Source organism: Panthera onca, chromosome B4 (genome assembly GCF_046562875.1).
Source record: "Panthera onca isolate mPanOnc1 chromosome B4, mPanOnc1 haplotype 2, whole genome shotgun sequence".
Lineage (NCBI taxonomy): Eukaryota > Metazoa > Chordata > Mammalia > Carnivora > Felidae > Panthera > Panthera onca.
The window spans coordinates 78,530,435-78,548,054 of NC_138345.1; the positions used below are offsets into that span (position 1 = coordinate 78,530,435).

General features: G+C 52.7%; 1 protein-coding gene and 1 long non-coding RNA gene across 2 annotated transcripts; one reads left to right on the plus strand and one right to left on the minus strand.

Moving 5' to 3' along the window:
• Nucleotides 1–673: 673 nt before the first annotated feature.
• LOC132694352 (uncharacterized) lies at nucleotides 674–3,867 on the plus strand. Its single transcript, XR_009617265.2, has 4 exons — nucleotides 674–910; nucleotides 1,564–1,623; nucleotides 3,593–3,663; nucleotides 3,780–3,867. It is a non-coding gene; the product is annotated as an uncharacterized LOC132694352 (long non-coding RNA).
• Nucleotides 3,868–4,181: 314 nt separating this feature from the next.
• Nucleotides 4,182–13,923, minus strand: KRT71 (keratin 71). The gene is made up of 9 exons (XM_060657529.2): nucleotides 13,433–13,923; nucleotides 10,279–10,493; nucleotides 9,531–9,591; nucleotides 8,911–9,006; nucleotides 8,377–8,541; nucleotides 8,051–8,176; nucleotides 6,458–6,678; nucleotides 5,711–5,745; nucleotides 4,182–4,825 (listed from the first exon to the last, which is right to left on the minus strand). Exons 1-9 carry the CDS (start codon nucleotides 13,874–13,876, stop codon nucleotides 4,614–4,616), a joined length of 1,575 nt encoding a protein of 524 aa, XP_060513512.1. The 5' UTR covers nucleotides 13,877–13,923; the 3' UTR covers nucleotides 4,182–4,613.
• Between the last annotated feature and the right edge of the window lie 3,697 nt (nucleotides 13,924–17,620).

The following is a 17,620-nucleotide window of genomic DNA, read 5'->3' on the forward strand; positions in this document are numbered from 1 at the left end:
GTCTGCTCAGAAGGTGCCATAGAAGAGCAGAGATGCCTTTACCTGGAGTGGTTGCAGAAGTGGTGGCTGTCTTCAGCCGGCTGGACTGGCTATCGTGCCATTGTCTGGAGAAAGGACAGTGCCTGGAAGAGCCCACTTACCTGACAGGGGCCACCTCCTTCGTGCTCCTCCAGATTCTTCCTGCTGGTCTAGGATTTCATTTTGATACTTCTGCTCCCACAGCCCAGCCAGCTTCTCAGGATAAAGTGCCCACCCCAGTCTGCCTCAGCTCCATTCCCTTCAAAAGTAGCCTTCCCCGCACGCTGGGTCCACACTAGCCCACCTTCATCACCTGCTTGAGGCTCCCCCCTTGCCCCCTCCTGCTCCTTCTCCAGAGCCAATGCTACCAGCTTCCCTGGCCACCTCTGGCACGGGAGACCAGGGCTTCAAGGGGAGCTGGATCTATGTGCTGCTCTGACAGCCCCCCCAAACATTGAGGGGATCAGTCTCTATAACTGGCAGGTGACAACGTGGCCACAGCCTCACTGGGGAAATCTGAGATAGGTTACATGGCAATTCATAGGCGTAAGAGGAACCTAGCCCGGTGCCTAGGACGTGGAGGTATCAGTCTTCAGATGATGGAACGTGATGGAAGTTCCAGCAAACAATGGGCAGGGAACCCACAGGACATCAGGGAAGGGTGGGAACGCACAGCAGCTGGGTGGGCAGAGGCAGATGGTTCCCACACCGGGAGGCAGGGCGGTGATGTGGAAACAGTGTGGGCTTTGGAGAGACAGACCTCATGGAATCCTGGCCCCGTGTGCTGGCTCTGTGACCCTGGCTGCAGCAGGCCTCTGTCTTAGGGAAAACAACACCCACCTCAGAAAAGTGACGCAGGAGGCGTGCCCAGCTCGGGAGATTCTGGTCCACAGTAGGTGCCCCATAAACATCGGTTTCTAATCCCTCTTCTCAGACCCTTGTTTGGTACTCTGGACCCAAAGCATAGGAAAGGGCTGGGGTACTGAGGCTACACAGAAGGAGAGAAGGAACAGAGTAGTGATCAAGCCAAGAGGGCTCAGCCCCCTTGGTGGGCACCCCAGGTTCTATGTGGGACCCCTTTTGTTCTCCTCACCTTCCAAAGATGGCCTGAGGGTGCCAACCTCCACATCTATGGCCAACTTGACCCACAACAGTCCCTTGCAGTCCCCCAGCTGGGCTGCTGCTATATCTGGCTTGGCTTGCTGCAGAGTCCCCTCCAGTGAGATGTCCCAAGGGCCTGCTCCCATCAGTGGCCATGGTGGCAGCCGGGAGTCAGAGTCCCATGGAGAGGGGGGTGGTTAGTCCACCAGCCTGTGCTCAGTGCAAGTGGTGTGCTAGGCACAAGAGTGCAGAGGTTAGGACCACTCAGGCTTTGGGGGAGGTGATGGAAAGGACGAGTAAGGTGGGTTGGGGACTTTATTCATTTGCACCGGCTTTTCCTCCACCTGTATCCTTCCTGAGTGGCTGCTCCTGTCTGTAGGACTAGAAGCTTCCTGAATGCAGGAACTGTAACTTTGCTTTCTTTTTTCTGCATCCACTCCACAGAGCATCACATAGCTGTGAGGAGAGGGAGGCAGAACAGTGGCACAGATCCAGAGGCAAGATGTGAGGCTCATTGCAACACTTTTACACACCTATAACCAGCTCCCTTTCCTGCCCCTCACCCTCTGTTGGTGCCCCATAACCCCTGCCACCCTGTCCCTCGGCACATGGCCATGTCTTACCTGACACAAGTCTGGGCTATTAGGTGTAAATTTCCTCATTGCCCCACCCCCATGTCCCTTTCAGAGCTCATGCTGTCATCTTAATGTGTTGACCCCATCTCTACTCCCTCATTCTCAGACCTTGCTACATTTACTAGAGTTTGGACCTCTTTCTCCACTGATTACATTCTCAGCTCTGGACGCTCATTAGAATCCCTTCCGCAACTTTTGAGAGATGCCGCGAATGCCTGGGCCCCACTCCAGTAGACCACCATAACTGGTTTGGGATAGTGGCTGAGACATCAGTATTTTAAGTTCCCAGGTTATTTAAAAAAATTTTTTTAATGTTTATTTATTTTTGAGAGAGGGACAGAGTGCGAGTGGGGGAGGGGCAGGGGGAGTGGGAAACAGAATTGGAAGTGAGCTCCAGGCTCTGAGTTGTCAGCACAGAGCCCGACACAAGCCTCGAACTTATGAATGGTGAGATCATGAGCTGAGCAGAAGTCAGTCGCTTAACTGGCCGAGCCACCCAGGCGCCCCTCCCAGGTTATTTTTGAGCCTTTGTGAAGAACCACTGCTTTTGGCAACTGTGATCAAATGACCACCTAGACTCATGTGACTTCATGGCCACCCTGCCTGTAAGTCATTAGCATTATTCCATTTCCTCAGAGCCCTGCTTGTATCCCAAGTCATCCAGCAACTCTTACCTGGTCTGTCGCTCACAGCCAGCTGAGATCCCTCACTCCAGCACCTGCCAAGCTCCATAACTTGAGTCTCTACTAACTTGGGCCTTGGTAGGTGCTCCTGACTGTCTCCTGCAGGAAGCTCCTCTCAGCCTGCAGCACCTTGATCTGCTGCTTTAGAAAATGAACTCAAAACCTAGGATAACCCTGCCCACCCAGGAGACCCCCATGAGCCAAAGGGCACAAAGGGATATGGGAGAGTTCTTCACTTCTTTTCCAAATCTGGATGAGAAACCAGCAGGATCTAGAGAAGCAGCCTCCATCCGCCCCCCCCCAAACCCGCCCCGGCCCCATTTGAGAATCTAGAATTCTTCTAAGCCTCTCAGCTGGAAAGGTCTTTCTGCTATCCCAGAACCTCAGTTCTTACTGCTGCAAAGGTAGCAGAGGCAGCAGGTGTATGTGGATCCTCTGCTGAGGGACAGTTCTGAAAGACAGTGTCTCTACCCAGTTCTGAAAATACACACACACACACACATACACACACACACACACACACACATAAGCTTCACCATGTTGACCAGTGAAGCAAACTTGCTGCTGAGTCTTGATCTGTTCATCTTCCTCCACCCACATGGTGGTGTTGACTTCCAAATTGAGAGAGGTGAGAGGCTGAAGCTGATGGCCACCTCCTGGGTAGCAGGGGTTTGAGGCTGGCCCTGGTGGCCTTGGGCTAAGCCCCAACCACTACTCTAAAGTTCTGTCTGCCAACCCAGCCCATTCATCCCTTTCTCCAATCCCTCTACCTCCAATTTTGTAAGCTCTTCAAGCCCCCAAGGACTTCCTGACTGAGGTTTGGCAGCTCATGCTGGTTGCTGGGGGTAGGGGGGTTGTCTGTCTTCCTTACACCTCTCCTCACCCCAGGGTAGACAGCCATCTGGGTGGGAGCCAACTGTACAGTCACTAAAATTTATAGCCTACCCTGACTCCCAACTCACTTCACCCAAGTCCAGTCTCAGGCTCCAAAAACTTGTTCCCCATCTGGGCATCCTACAGGCCCCAAGTGTGGGGTCCCCATAAGCTCCACCCTTTCTGAGCGACCCCTCTCCCAAAAGACCAGGCCTCTGAGCAACGAGGAAAGAGTTGAACAGATACAGACACCTGACTGCCAAACCCCTACCTTCCCTCTAGGAAAGAACCAGTTCTTAGATGGAGGCCAGGGTCCCAGTCGGGAGCAGGACCATGTCTGTCAGTAGACACAGGTAATTCTTTTGTTGAAAGCCACAAACCACACTGCACACACCCCCTTCCTCTATTCCTCTCCCTCTTCTTCTCCCTCCCTCCTCCCAAAGTCAGCCCATGCTTCATTCCCCTGCAGCTCCAACACTGCCTAGCCCCTGGGCCACGTGTGCTCTGAGAACTCCTTTTCCTGCTCCGCAGAAAAAATTAACATAAAACTGTGGGCTGCACAGGTAATATGCAGTGTGTACTGTGTGTGTGTCTGTGTGTGCCTGTGTGGTCCCTGCTCCAGTGAGTACCCAAGGAACTGAGTATGTGCACACACCTTGACTACTCAGACACCAAGCCATCAGATTGTGCTGTTTATTGACGATGCGATAGGAGGGTTCTAAGAAGAAAGGGAATGCAGAGGGCCTCCTCTTCTCTGCTTCTGGACACAGGAGAGTGAAGAGAGATGCTGAGTTGTACTGGGTCCCGCTCAGAGTGAGCCATGAGATGGAGCCAAGGTGGGGTGGGGACTGGCTTCTCTTGGTTGTTGTCCTTCAGTCCTCCTTGTCTTGAACACAGAACCAGCCACTAGCCTAGGCAGGAGCTGGGACAAAGGCCCCAGTGTGAGAGCTGGGGCTCGGTGTGAGCCCCAGGGAGCCAGACAGAGTATTTAGCGACTGAGCTGGAAGCTGTTGTAGAGGGCAGAAGTCTGGGAGCCTGGAGCCGAGTTGATGGCATAGGTGGGGGACCTCAGCCAAGGAAAGCAGTGCCAGGCATATGTCAGGAGGAATTTCCCCAGGTTTAGTCATCCACACCTGTCCAGGCTCAGGAAGACACAGGCTGGGAGAAGTGGGTGGCCAAGGCCAACACTGGAGGTACAAGAGCAGGGCTGGGTAGAGATGGGGCTGCTGGTGGGCTGGGGAAGAGCGTGTGTGGGAGACAGCTGGGGATGCACGGGTGGCAGGAGGGCATCGGACGGCCCTCTCTACCTGCTGGCTTTCTTGGAGGACGCGCTCTGGCTGGAGCCCTTCCCCAGGGTATCCTTGTAGTCGCTGGTGCTGCCCCGGCTCCTGCCCTCCCCACCGCGGACACTGCACACGCCCGAGATGCAGCTGCTGCTGTTGGCCACGTAGCCGCCGCTGACAGAGCTGGGCCGGAGGCCATAGCCACTGCTGCCGCTGGTGCTGCTGATGATGGCTGTAGAGGGAGAGCAGGGTCAGCTCCCCTCAGGGGGCAGAACCAGAGGAGGTTACCCTTCCCTGGGACAGAGGGGCCTCTTGGGACGATGGGTTAGGTGAGGGCTTTGGTTATAGCCACATGCAGTTTGGATAAGGAGGAAGCAGTCCTGGGCTGGGATCCAGGAGACCTGATTGCTGGCCATGCCTCTGCCATCTGGCTGTTTGGGCTGTTGGGGCTGTAACCCCAACCCAGGGAAAATACCCCAAAGACAGCTTCCCCCATGTCCTTCCCTTGCCTTGTGCAGCTTAGACTGGCTGATTCTTAACTCCCAGAGGCCCATCCCTTTGGTACCAGCACACCCACCTATGTTCTGGATATACCCCTCCCCCTTCTATTAGCCTTTTTGCTCAACTTCCCAGCCTCCAACCTCTGCCTCTGGCTAGCTGTCCCACAGATGGCATCTTTTGGAAGCTATGGTTTAATTCTTAGTCCTACTGAGAAATCCAGAGATCCAATACTGTCAGCTTGCTTAGCCTCAGAGGTTCCCCCTTCCCTGATCCCCTCAGCCCCCTCTATTTCCCCAGCCCAGGGCTGGTCACAACTTGCAGCTCTGGTGTCCCGGGCCTCACACACACTCATCCTTTGTTTCCCCTTCCCTATAGCGATAGCCGTCCTAGCTGCCATCCCCTGGGAATGGGGAGACAGAGGGATAAGGAGGAAGCAGTCCTGGGCTGGGAGCCAGGAGACCTGATTGCTGGCCATGCCTCTGCCATCTGGCTGTTTGATTTCAAGGTTTTTTGCTCTCTGATCCTTAGGTGCTCATGTATACACACAGTGGGGGGACTAAGGCCCTTTCTGGTCTGCAGATTCTACAGCTTTAGGTCCAAGCATACAAGTACTTACAGATGCTGACAGGGGAGGGAAATTCTCCTGACATCCTGTTAGGGAGAGAAATAAAATAAGACCAAGCAGCCATCCAACCCACAATCTATTGTCCTCAAAGCCAGTGTCCCCAACAGCCTGATGTGGGTTTCTGAACCCAGTGGGCACCTGTGGAAATTCCAGGGCTTCTTTGGAACAAGCAGAGCTTGGAAAGCTCTGGGCGCTGCCGCTGAATCTTTGGGGTAACCGGGCAACAACCCAAGTCAAACTGCAGTCAGCACAAGGTGCACACGTAAGGTGTCATGCACACTTCCCAAGGTCAGGCCCAGGCACTGAGTCTTTCCTGTCTGCTGAGAACAGTGGGGGAATGGGAATGGCTGCCCTGGGACATCTCTGACAAGTTCATCTTATACCTGGACAGATAAGGAAAGTGGAACTAGACGGTCTAACATAGTAATGGGTTTGGGTTCTGGGGTTTTTGGTTTTGGTTTTGGTTTTGGTTTTGGTTTTGGTTTTGGTTTTGGTGGGGGAGCTGGGTGGTGTGCTAAGTACACCAGGCTCGAAGGAGCTAATCCCTGAAGCACAGCGCCTGGCATGAAGTGAGCGCTCACGCCAGGGCAGGTGTTATTAATTACTTTTATTATTCCCATCATTGTCACCCCTTCACCACCAAGAACGCATCTTATTCTGGAGAGTGTGCTAAGCTTTCCGCTTTCATCCTTCTCAAATCCCCGGGGCTCTCCTGCCAGAGCACCCACACACACACACCTGCATTCCTCGCTCTCCAGAAGCTTGCGGTAGGTGGCGATCTCCATGTCCAGGGCCAGCTTCAGGCTCATGAGCTCCTGGTACTCCCGCAGCATCCGGGCCAGCTCCTCCTTGGCCTGGTGCAGGGCGGACTCCAGCTCGTCCAGCTTGGCCCGGGCATCCTTCAGGGCACTGTCGCCCCGCTGCTCGGCATCGGCGATGGCCGTCTCCAGGTTGGAAGCCTAAACAGGGAGTTAGAGAAGTTCAAAAACTGGAAGGGGTAATTCGAGTCATCCAAATCCAAATCTCACTAGCGCTTGCTGATTCCCAGGCAGGGACGCCCACCTCCACCCTTCACACCTCCCATTCCTCTTCTAGGCCAGGGCCCTTCCTGGAGCTGGCTATCTCCACTCGTGTTTAGGCATTGGTAGTGATGAAAAATAGCACGTCCTCCCCTCCTGCGATCGTGGCCAATTCAATACCACGTCAGTTCATCGCAAAGACATTTACTTGGCCACCCATGTGCCAAGGATACAAAATGAATAAGAAAGTGATTGGCTTTCTGCTCTGGAACTGTTTAAAGTCTGGGAGGAGAGACCATTGGAATATGGTGTTGTAGATACAATGATAGTGGCCACCCAGGGGCATAGGACCACCGACAAGGAGTGCAGGGAAGTAGATTTCCCAGAACCAACTATTATTTCCCAAGTGCTTACCATATGTCTGGTACTGCACTCAGCCCTTTATATGCATTTTATGTACCTAAGCCCACGTAGTCCTGTGCAGAAGGGATAATGAACTTGTCCCACATCACAGAGCCACTAAGTGTTAGAGCCCAGGGGGAGATGGAAAGATCACTAGACTGGGAGCCACAGTTGATTCCGATCACAGCTCTGCCACTTGCCAGCTTGCAACCCTCTTAACTTCTCTGAGCCTCAATCTCATCTGCAACAATGGGTAACGCTTGCCTCATAGAGTCTTTGGGACGATTCAATGTGATAAAATGATAGGAGCTGCTGCTATTGTTATTATACAAATGCATCTTGTCTTCTCACCTTAAAGCTGAGACTGCAGCCTATATTCTTGGGAGTGGTTCCAAGCAAGGCCTTAATAAAGCACTTTAATGAGTGCTGTCTGAGCCCACTTATCAATCATTTAATCCAAAAATGTTTATTAAGCTTCTACTATGTGCCAGGCACTATGCTCCATGCTGGGAAAACAATGGGGAACAAAGCAGCCAGCTCCCTGCCTTCTTCCAGTCTAGTGGAAGACGGGACAGGCTGGTATCAGGCAATTGTCAAAGAGTGACAAGACAAGAGAAGTGCAGGTGCCGGCAGAGCATGTGAATAGGAAAGAGGGAACAGGGGTGTGGGCCTAGTCCATTCTGGAGAATGAGAGTAGGCTTCCTGTGGGAGAGGCTTCGAAGCAGAGGTCCTTGGGGTGAGTAGGAGATGAGATGCCTCAGGGATGTCTGCTCTAAGTACTCAAGACAGTGACCTCACTGTCTCCTTTCTTCTCGTGGGCAGAGATTTGGGAGGCTGATATCCTTGGCCAACTCATCCCCCCTTCAATTTTGCCCTCCTGCCCTGGGCCATCAGTAGCCAGTCCCCTCACCTGCTTCTTCACATTCTCAATCTCTGAGCGGATTCTCTGGATGAGCCGGGTGAGCTCCGAGATTTCATTCTTGGTGTTTTTGAGGTCATCCCCATGCCGGCCAGCTGCCAGCTGCAGCTCCTGGAACTGGGGACCCCAAAGTACAGAGCCATAGGTAAGCATGATGCATGTGTCATGGGAGTACAGGATGTCTGGGATTGGTGATGTCATGGGGGAAGGGCATGTTGGACACTTAACTGGACACGGTCGCTGTTCTGGGAGTGTTCAGGCCCAGCCCTCATGCCTGCTGGAGTTGCCCTCCCTGGTCCTGCCTCAGCCCAGCTCACCTTGGTCTGGTACAGGGCCTCAGCCTCAGCCTTGCTCTTCAAGGCAATCTCTTCATACTGGGCGCGGACCTCGTCAATGATGCTGTCCAAGTTCAGGTCCCGGTTGTTATCCATGGACAGGATGACGGACATGTCGCTGATGTGGGACTGGATCTGAGCGATCTCCTACATGGGAAACAGGGCTGGTCTCAGAACTTGACTATAGGAGGCCAACACCACCCCTCACCCACCGCCACCAAGCAAGGTTAGCAAATCCAGGAGACGCTAACTTAGAGGCTCTGAACCAAGGCTGTTGCTCCCTGGGCAAAGTGAGCTCCCTTCAGGCCCCAGACAGACTCCCACCACCATGAAGCCAGGACCTGGACTATTTCCTTCCCACCCAGAGGGTGCAGATTAGGAGCTTCTTAGGGCTAAAATGGGAGATGAATGGCCAACCGGGGGGCCTCCCTGAGAGAGGGGAGCCTCCTCTAGCCCCCAGAACAGAGTTTTACCCGCTGGCTGCCCTCAGAGGGGTGGGTGGAGAGACAGACTTACGGCTTCATAGAGGCACTTGAAAAACTTGATCTCCTGATCCATGGAGTCCACCTTGGCCTGGAGCTCCTCCTTATTGGCATAAGCTGCATCCACGTCCTGAAAGATGCCCCCACCATCCCTCGGTCACTACCAAGAAGAAAACACCAACCCCAGCCTGGGTGCCCTGCACATGGAAATAGCTTCCCTCTTCTCTCTGAGAGGCTCATGGGAAAGGACAGGAACGAACAGAAGGGCCAGTCCTGCCCCATCCTGAGAATCTATGCTCTCAGCAGGAATGGGGCTCCCCTCTGAGGAAGGGAGCCCCAGCCAGACAGCTGGAACCCCAGCCATCAGTCATCCTTCTGACGTCTGAGTCAAGCCCCGTGGTCTCTGGGGAGCCCCCGTGTGTCATCCTCTGCTGTTCTTTGTTGTGGACAAACCCTGTCCACGTGAAACACTCAGGAAGGCCATTATTGTCTCTGCCTTTTCATTCCTTCTCTGGGTAGTCCATTGTGGTTTTCCCTGGCCCCCCTCATTATTTTGCAATTGCCTCTCTTTCACCAAGAGCAGAGCACACTGGTAGGCTCAGCCTTCCCTGGTCCCAGGCCAGCTCCGGACTCAAGGCCTGCCTTCCCCCTCACCTTCTTGAGCAGCACAAACTCGTTCTCTGCAGCTGTCCTCCTGTTGATTTCTTCCTCATACCTGCAGGAAAGCCAGGGCTCAGCTGGTCAATGCGTCTCACTTAGAACCCTCTCACGGAGAACCCTCATCCCTCAAGGAAGACTCTGAACAAGAGGCAGTGTGCCCATTTGAGGGGACAGATGCTAATGGGCCACAGAGTATTGGGCTGCTGGGGCTGCCAGGCAAGGGAGGCTTCCTGGAGGAGGGGACACGGTAACCAAGTTTGAAAAAAGGAGATTGTTGAAGATCTAGGTACAAAAATGAGGGAGGAACACGTGGAGCAAATGATCTGTGAGAAATCTCAGAGGGAGCAAGGAGCAAATTTGAAAATTTGAATCAAGCCTTTCAAATGAATGGGGGTGTTTCCTTAGTTACTCCTCTTGGCCATTCGGGGAGGTGGATGGGTGTAAGTCCCCTTTACCAGTGAAGACCCAGGAGCTCTGAGTGGCTTACCCAAGGTTTCCCTCACCCAACCAGACATAATCCTTTGACCACCGTCCAGCTACCTGGACATCTGTCCTATGTGCCAGATCAGAGGCTGGAGAATCAAGTTCCAGAGTTTTGTGGGAGTAATTCTGCCTGGTATGACAAGGAACATTGCCCCTCACCTCCAACACCTTTCAGCTGGGGTAGCTGCCACTCCTGCAGAGGGAGCTCAAAGGGAAAGGGGCAGCTGTCCAGCTGCAGCGAGATCCCTTCCCCACTCACTTCTTCTTGTAGTCCTCCACCACGTCCCGCACGCTACGCAGCTCCGAGTCCAGCCGCACCCTGTCCCCAGACAGTGTCTCCAACTGCTTCCTCAGGTTGCTGATGTAGCCCTCGAGGATGGGCTCCAGGTTGTTCTTGCAGTTGTTCAGGTCCAGCTGCTGTAGCAGCTCCCACTTGGTCTCCAGCACCTGGTTCTGCTGTTCCAGGAACCGCACCTGGAACCCAAAGAGCAGAAACTGTTGAGCCCCCCGTGGAAACAGTCACACCTGTCTTTCACAAGGCACTGTGCAAAGCACTCTGCCTGCATTTTCTCCTTTTCTCCTCATGACAGCTGCATGACGTGGGCAAATCATGAACCCCACTTAATGGAGAGGAAACTGAGCCATAGAGAATGTAGCCTCTTTCCAAGGTCCAATGGTTTGGTAAGTGAGGGAGCCCAGACATGTGTCCCTGTAACTCATGCACCCGGTCGCTCAGAACCCACTATGGCCAAATCGACTCAGGGCAGGTGTGTGCCTAAAAAATACTAGGACAGAGTCAGGCTGGGTCCATCTTTGGAAAGCTTGACCTTGCTGAAGATGGGAGTCTGTCCTTCATTTTATAACATGTCAAGTTCAACAAGGCTCAAAGGGCTTCCAGGTAATCTAAATGTCTGCATCAGGCTCCAGCTCTTTCATTGCCCATGTCCTCCTCCCTCAGCCCTAGTTCTGCCCCTGAGAACCATCTTCCACAGGGCAAAAATGGCATGTGGGGCATGATGGACAGTACTCCCCATGCCACTGTGGATTCGCTGGGCCAGGAAACTGACCAGAGGGAGGGGATTTACTTATTGCTCGCTTGTGTGGTTTGGGCAGTACAATTTTTTAAATGTGACTTAATCCACATGAGCACAGCCAGTGTCTAAACTTTTTTTTTTAACGTTTATTTATTTTTGAGACCGAGAGAGACAGAGCATGAACAGGGGAGGGTCAGAGAGAGGGAGACACAGAATCTGAAACAGGCTCCAGGTTCTGAGCTGTCAGCACAGAGCCCGACGCGGGGCTCGAACTCACGGACCACGAGATCATGACCTGAGCCGAAGTCGGTCGCTTAACCAACTGAGCCACCCAGGCACCCCAAGCACAGCCAGTGTCTAAATAAGATTGTGTTCCTTATCGTCATAAACACAGGACCTCAAAAAACCATCAGGGATTCAGTGTTGAGATGAGATCAGCCACCAAACTGCTTGCCCCCAGCAAATTATCCAGTCTTGCTTTGATTTAACCAATCCTGACTCTTTCATGTAAATTCTTAAGACTAAGCATTAACCACAGAGTAAAGCCTACACCCAGGACACCAAAATTCACATCCGGACCACACACTGGCTAATCGGGACCACTGATAAGATATACCTGTATTTTCTGGCTCCCTGGCGTTAGGCGACTGTGCTCCTCTGGACACTGAAGTTATTTGGAAACTGTCCAGGCCTTTGAGCTGGCTTCTCCCTCATTTTAGACAAACCACCTTTGTTCAGAGGTGACCGTCTTCATGAAGAAGGTAACTCTTCTTTCCATGTCTCCAGACTTTGCCCCTTAATGGGGTTTGACCAGCCCAGCCAAAGGTCAGTCCACTCCCACGTGATCCCCAAACCCCAAACCTCAGAGCCCTTTGATCTTCCAAATTTGAAATGGTTTGGAGGAATAAAGAGCCACAGAGACAGTGCTGGCCCCTGAGGTGAGCAAGGGATCCTCTGAGCAGGCGTCTAGAGCTGGGGGACGGGAGTAGGCTCCGATGGCCACTGACCATTTCAACCATAGGCTTTGTTCTGGGCTGACCCGTCCTTGGTGCCTAACTGCCACATAGCCAGTGTAGCCCCCCATCCCCAGTACAGTCTCACTTTCCTTCCTTCCCATCCCCGCTCCAGATGCCAAACCCTGGCATGGCATTTATCTCCATGCTTTTGCTGACTCATAGAATGGGAGTAATAATTGCTCATCTACCAAAAGTCAGGGGCTTATCTGGACTGCATGATGCCTTGAGGCCTATTCCAGACCTGTGGTTCCTCCTCTTCTCAACACCCCTCCCTGATCTCTCTGAAGATAAAAATGATAGTAACAATAACCACCATTTGGGAGTACGTGTGCGGCACTGTGCCAAGATCTTCACAAGCATTTTCTTTTATAAACCTGGTGACAAACCCCGAGAGGCAGGCTATTATCTGCATTGCAAAGATGACATAGAGGCAGAGATAAATAACTCTCTACATGGCTGGCTCTGTGGCTGGCTTAGCCAAGACAGCTGGAAAGTGATGGGGCCAGAGTAGAAGCCAGGTCTGACCTCAGAGCAGTGTGGAGACATCTTTCCCACTGCACTCTTCTGCCTCTGGCTCTCCTTAGCCAACTAAAAAAAAAAAAAAATTCCCATGGCCGAGCCACCCGGGAATGACCACACTCTGATGCTTCTGATCCATCAGTCAAATGACTAGTGGAGGAGATCTGCTCGCAATGGATGGGAAAAAGACAAGCTTTCCTGGTTGCTCTGGGGCAGATTCCCTCTCACTGGCTTTCCCCACACACAGCCTGCATGGACCCCAGGCTTAGCAATGGCACCAAGCCGACCCTTGAGTAAGAAGCAGGGATCTTCCCTTTGGAGCTCCTGCCAGTACCCCCCATGAGCCTCTGCCAGCAGAGACAGACCTACCTCTGTCTTCTCTTAGGAAAGATTATGCAAGGAACCTTAAACAAGTCACCGTGATGAAAGAAAACACCTGTTTTGTGCCTCCTCATAGCTAACCTGAGGAGAATCAGTCTGGAGACATGGAAAGAAGAGTCACCTTCTTCATGAAGACGGTCACCTCTGAACAAAGGTGGTTTGTCTAAAGTGAGGGAGAAGCCAGCTCAAAGGCCTGGAAAGTTTCCAAATAACTTATGTGTCCAGAGGAGCACAGTTCCCTAACCCCAGGGAGCCAGAAAATACAGGTATATCTTATCAGTGGTCCCGATTAGCCAGTGTGTGGTCCGGATGTGAATTGTGGTGTCCTGGGTGTAGGCTTTACTCTGTAGTTAATGCTTAGTCTTAAGAATTTACATGAAAGAGTCAGGATTGGTTAAACCAGAGAATCCCTTCTCTGTAACAAAAGCTCATGTTCTAAGAAGAGAAGAGAAGTTAGACCCACCTTGTCGATGAAGGAGGCGAACTTGTTGTTCAGAGCCTTGATCTGCTCCCGCTCTTGGGCACGCACTTTCTGGATCTCAGGGTCCAGCTCCACATTGAGGGGGGCCAGGAGGCTCTCGTTGACAGTGACCTGATGGATGCCTCCAGGTGGGCACACAGTTGAACACACGGGCCCCAGGGCCACACTGCCAAACATGCTGCCAGCAAAGCCACTGGCCCGGCCCCGGCCAAATCCATAACCACTCTTCCCACTGCCGCTGGCCATGTTGAGGGAGATGTTCCGGATGCCCCCCAGGCTGTAGAGGCTCCGGCTTCCGAAGCCCCCACTGAGCCCTTTGCCCCCTGCCCGGTAGGAGGACGAGCTGCCCCCTGAGAGCACTGCTGAGCAGCCGCTGAAGCCCCCCTTGGCGGCAGCCCCTGACTTGCAGGTGAACTGGCGGTTCATGCTGCTGGTGGAGATGGAGGTCAGATGCAGGAAGGGTGAAGGCCAAGTCCCACACGGGCTCTGCAGCTTGCAGTGAGGACTGGCAGGGCACCCTTCCTTATATGTGCTTGGCATTGGGGCTCGTGGATGGGCAGTCAAGAGCTTAATTCATGGGTTTGGCTTGCCTGGGAGCAAGAAGTCATTTTCTCTATGCTGAGCTAGAGATCAAGCCCTCCCCACCTCTGAAACAACATGAAACCTTCAAATTGCTGGGCTTGCAAGCCTTGCTCATGTAATTTGGGTTTTATCTAATTAACCTGCTGTTATAGGGTAATTTGCCCCAGGCCCCAGCCTCTCCAGGGGGATGTCACTGGCACTTCACCATCCTGACTAAACTTCTCTGGGTTATGGGCTTCCTCCTGGGGGCTCAGGGAGCTGGAAGGGGATGGGCTTTCCTGGACAGAGTAGGCTCCTGGGTAGAGTGTCTGGGGGCTCCAACCATAGGTGTGTCCTCGTCTTTACCGGAAAGAGACCATTCATTCTGGTCTCCTGGAGACACACCCCACTGACGGCCTCTTCCTCTAACCCAGAGAGGACAGTGGCCCTATGTACTGGGGTGTGAAGGATGGAGTGACCCTCATGAGGACATGAGGGGTCATATGCTTCCATCAGTTCTCCAGGAAATGGGGTCTCCGCACTTCATGACTCTCAAGCTCCAATAAGGCAGGCTGGAGGCTGTGCAAGGCACAATTGATGTCTAGTAACAGACACTGGACAGAATGAAGAAAAGGAGGAGGGAGTTGGAGCAGGTGGCTGAAAATTCAGGGAGTCAACTCAGAGGAGGCAGGGAGATGGCAGAGAGAGGCTCACCAGGGCCTGGAGGCTTCAAGGAAGGACTCCTGGGTGGTCCGTTGGCTCATTTCTGTCTTGTGTATCTGTTAGTAAGAGCAGGAACAAGCTGAGGACAGGAACCATCTGTTTAGAGTTCAAGTGGAGGAACTGCTGTCCAGGTGAAACTGAACTCCTATGCGTCTCTTCAGACCCACGCAAGCCCAGTGAGTACCTTGCTGTCCTGCTCCAGCCTGCGATCCTTGCCCCAAACTCTGCCTGCTGTCCCTGCCATCTCAGATGCCTGACTCTTGACCCGGGCCCCAGTCCTCCCCTGTGAATGCCATTGCTGCCAAGACCCCTGTTCTGCCTGTGTCCGGCTCTGTCCCCAGAGATTGCCTTTACCCAATGATCTCTATTGGGACCCCAAGGTGGGCCGTGACTCTTGGCTGGGTGAAGCCACTGGAGAGAAATCTGGAACCAAGCTGGTGTGGGGCTCTCTCACTTTAGGAGTTGGCCTGGAATCCATTCCCTCTTCCTCCCCCATACTCCTCCTTACCCACCCCGCTGCCATTTTGTCTTCCTGGCTTACCAGAACTTTTCTCTTCCTCCCTTCTCTCTTTCCCACCTTGTGTCTCCGGCATCCATCCATCTTTCCCTCTTCCCCTTTCACCACCTCTGCTCTATTGTTCCCTCTCCCAGAGGTCTTCCTGGGTCATCCCAGCCCATATCTGAGCCCCCCTTTATCTCCCTAACCCTTAGCATGTTCTTAGTGTGTTCTGGAAGGACAGTGGCTCTATGGGCAGCCCCCATGAGGTCCCCCTGAAGGCTGTGTCACGTCATCTCAGTTTTCCTTTGTAAGGAAAGTAGAAGGTTCTCCAGATCAGAGACCACCTAGCTACTCCTCCCGCCCTCCCCTATCCTTCCTTTTCTCCCTTCGGTAAACCTCTATCTCTATTGAGAGCTTCTGTGGGCCAGGCATGTGCCCAGTGTAGGGGACATGGGGGCTTGTGGTCTAACGTTAAAGGCCTTTCCCAGCTCTTGGAACCTGTCCTAACACGATGTCCCCTCGATGGCTGGCTGTGTGTTTCTGTGACATGCATTGCAGCTCACCAATCCAACCTTCAATGTCCCTGCAGCTGCTGCCCTGCCTTGTCCTCTCTCCCTGTCCTTGATGTTCCCTGCTTCAGCCAAGGACATCTCCCCAACAGGCCTCGTCTTCAAGTGCTTCTGCAGTTCTGCCACACTATCCCTAACCAGACTGAAACACCTTTCTCCCCATGCCTTCTCATCCATATCCTCTGCTCTTTCAAAATCCTGCTTAAGACCCTGGTTCAACCCCATCTCCTCCTCTGTGTGCTGGACCCCTCTGTCCATTGACACCTGTACTGCTGTGTTCCCTGAGGGCCCAGGACCCGGGTGAGGGTCCCATGTCTCCCAGTTGACTCCTTCCCCTGTACCTCTCCTCAGGACCCAAGACCAGCCTCTGGGCATCCCTTCCTAACTGCCAGAAGACTGGCAGTTGTTGGAGAATTAACCAAACAGCATGGATGGTGCATCTTCAGGGAGCCCTTGGGCTTGAATCCACCTAGAATGCCACCAGGTAGGAGCCAAGACCAGGAGCTGGCTCCAGGGGTCTGGATCCCACTCACCACCCAGCAGCGCTTAACCTCTCCAAGCCTCAGCTTCCCCAACACAACTGGGATAATAAACTCCTGATGGGGTAGCTGTGACGGTCCCATGGGAAGCACTCCGTATATGCCTGCTACTTATTCAGTGTTCAGTCGATGTTCTCAAGTACCAAAAGTACAGAGTAAAGTAGAAGTTAGGAATCAACCTGTCCTCTCCTGTTCTGCTCTCTCTCCTCCTTCCTCTCCTCTGGGAGAGGATGTTTGGATCATGACATCTCCATACAGTGTCATCTGCTGTTGGAGGACAAGAAGGGGCTGCTGTCCCCAGAGATCCTAGGCTCGAAGAATCAGTCCACTCAGACCATTCCTGATCATGGAAAACTCGCCACTAGAAATAATAATAATAATAATAATAATAATAATAGTAGTAGTAGTAGTCACTGTCTACCGAGCACTTGCCAAGTACCAAACTCAGTAAGAAGCACTTTTCAAACATTACATTTATTGCTATTGATCCACTTATCAGATATTTACTGAGCACCTACCAGGTGCTGAGTGGGGGGCAATATAAAGTATCCTGTCCTCAAAGCACTTCATTTCTGGATCCATTCAAATGCAGGTGTCTCTGGGAAAAGCATCTCATCAAGCTATTAACAAGTCATTAACACTTTAGCATGAATTAGTTAATCAGATACTAGCCATCAGGAATGGAACACCCTATGTTGTTGATGAGGATGATGATAGGAGAGGAAGGAGGAGAGTTCGGGGCCACCCACAGGAAGGGTGGGCCCAGGTAGGGCTCCTGGAGTGCATGTGTTTTTGCTGGAGGAAAAAGGGAGGGACAGAAGGAAACCAGGATAGAACCACAGTTCAGCAAGGTTATGAAGGCCCTGCCCTAGGCTTAATTAAGACCTGGGGAGACTTAGGGGCTGGATGAGGCAGAGCCCCCTGCTTTGGGAGGCCTTGGGGCTGGCAGGAGAGACAGGCTACAATTTCCCACATCTTGTGTCCCAACTGCACCTTGCCCTCACACCCTTCAAGGTACCAGGATCACTGAGTTTTCTAGCTGGGAATTATACTCTGAGACAGGCATGGACATCTCTGAGCCTCAGTTTTACTCATCTGTGAAACAGTCGGGAAGTGTCTCAGATCAGAGAATCAAACCCCCACGTTACCAGGAACATCTAGCTTTCCTTAAACATTCAAGGAAATTTTTAATTGCCTGTTAAATAAATTACATCTGTACGGTTTTATAGCCAAAACAAGTTACTTTATTTACACAAAGAATTTAATTACACAGCTTTTT

Bases quoted from the DNA above. Each gene is read 5' to 3' on its own strand.
- KRT71 (XM_060657529.2), bottom strand. From the start codon at position 13,876: ATGAACCGCCAGTTCACCTGCAAGTCAGGGGCTGCCGCCAAGGGGGGC. The intron at 10,494-13,432 runs GTGGGTCTAACT...TTTGGGTTCCAG, and splicing joins TCGCCTCCTTCATCGACAAG to GTGCGGTTCCTGGAACAGCA. The intron at 9,592-10,278 runs GTGAGTGGGGAA...GCTTTCCTGCAG, and splicing joins GTGGAGGACTACAAGAAGAA to GTATGAGGAAGAAATCAACA.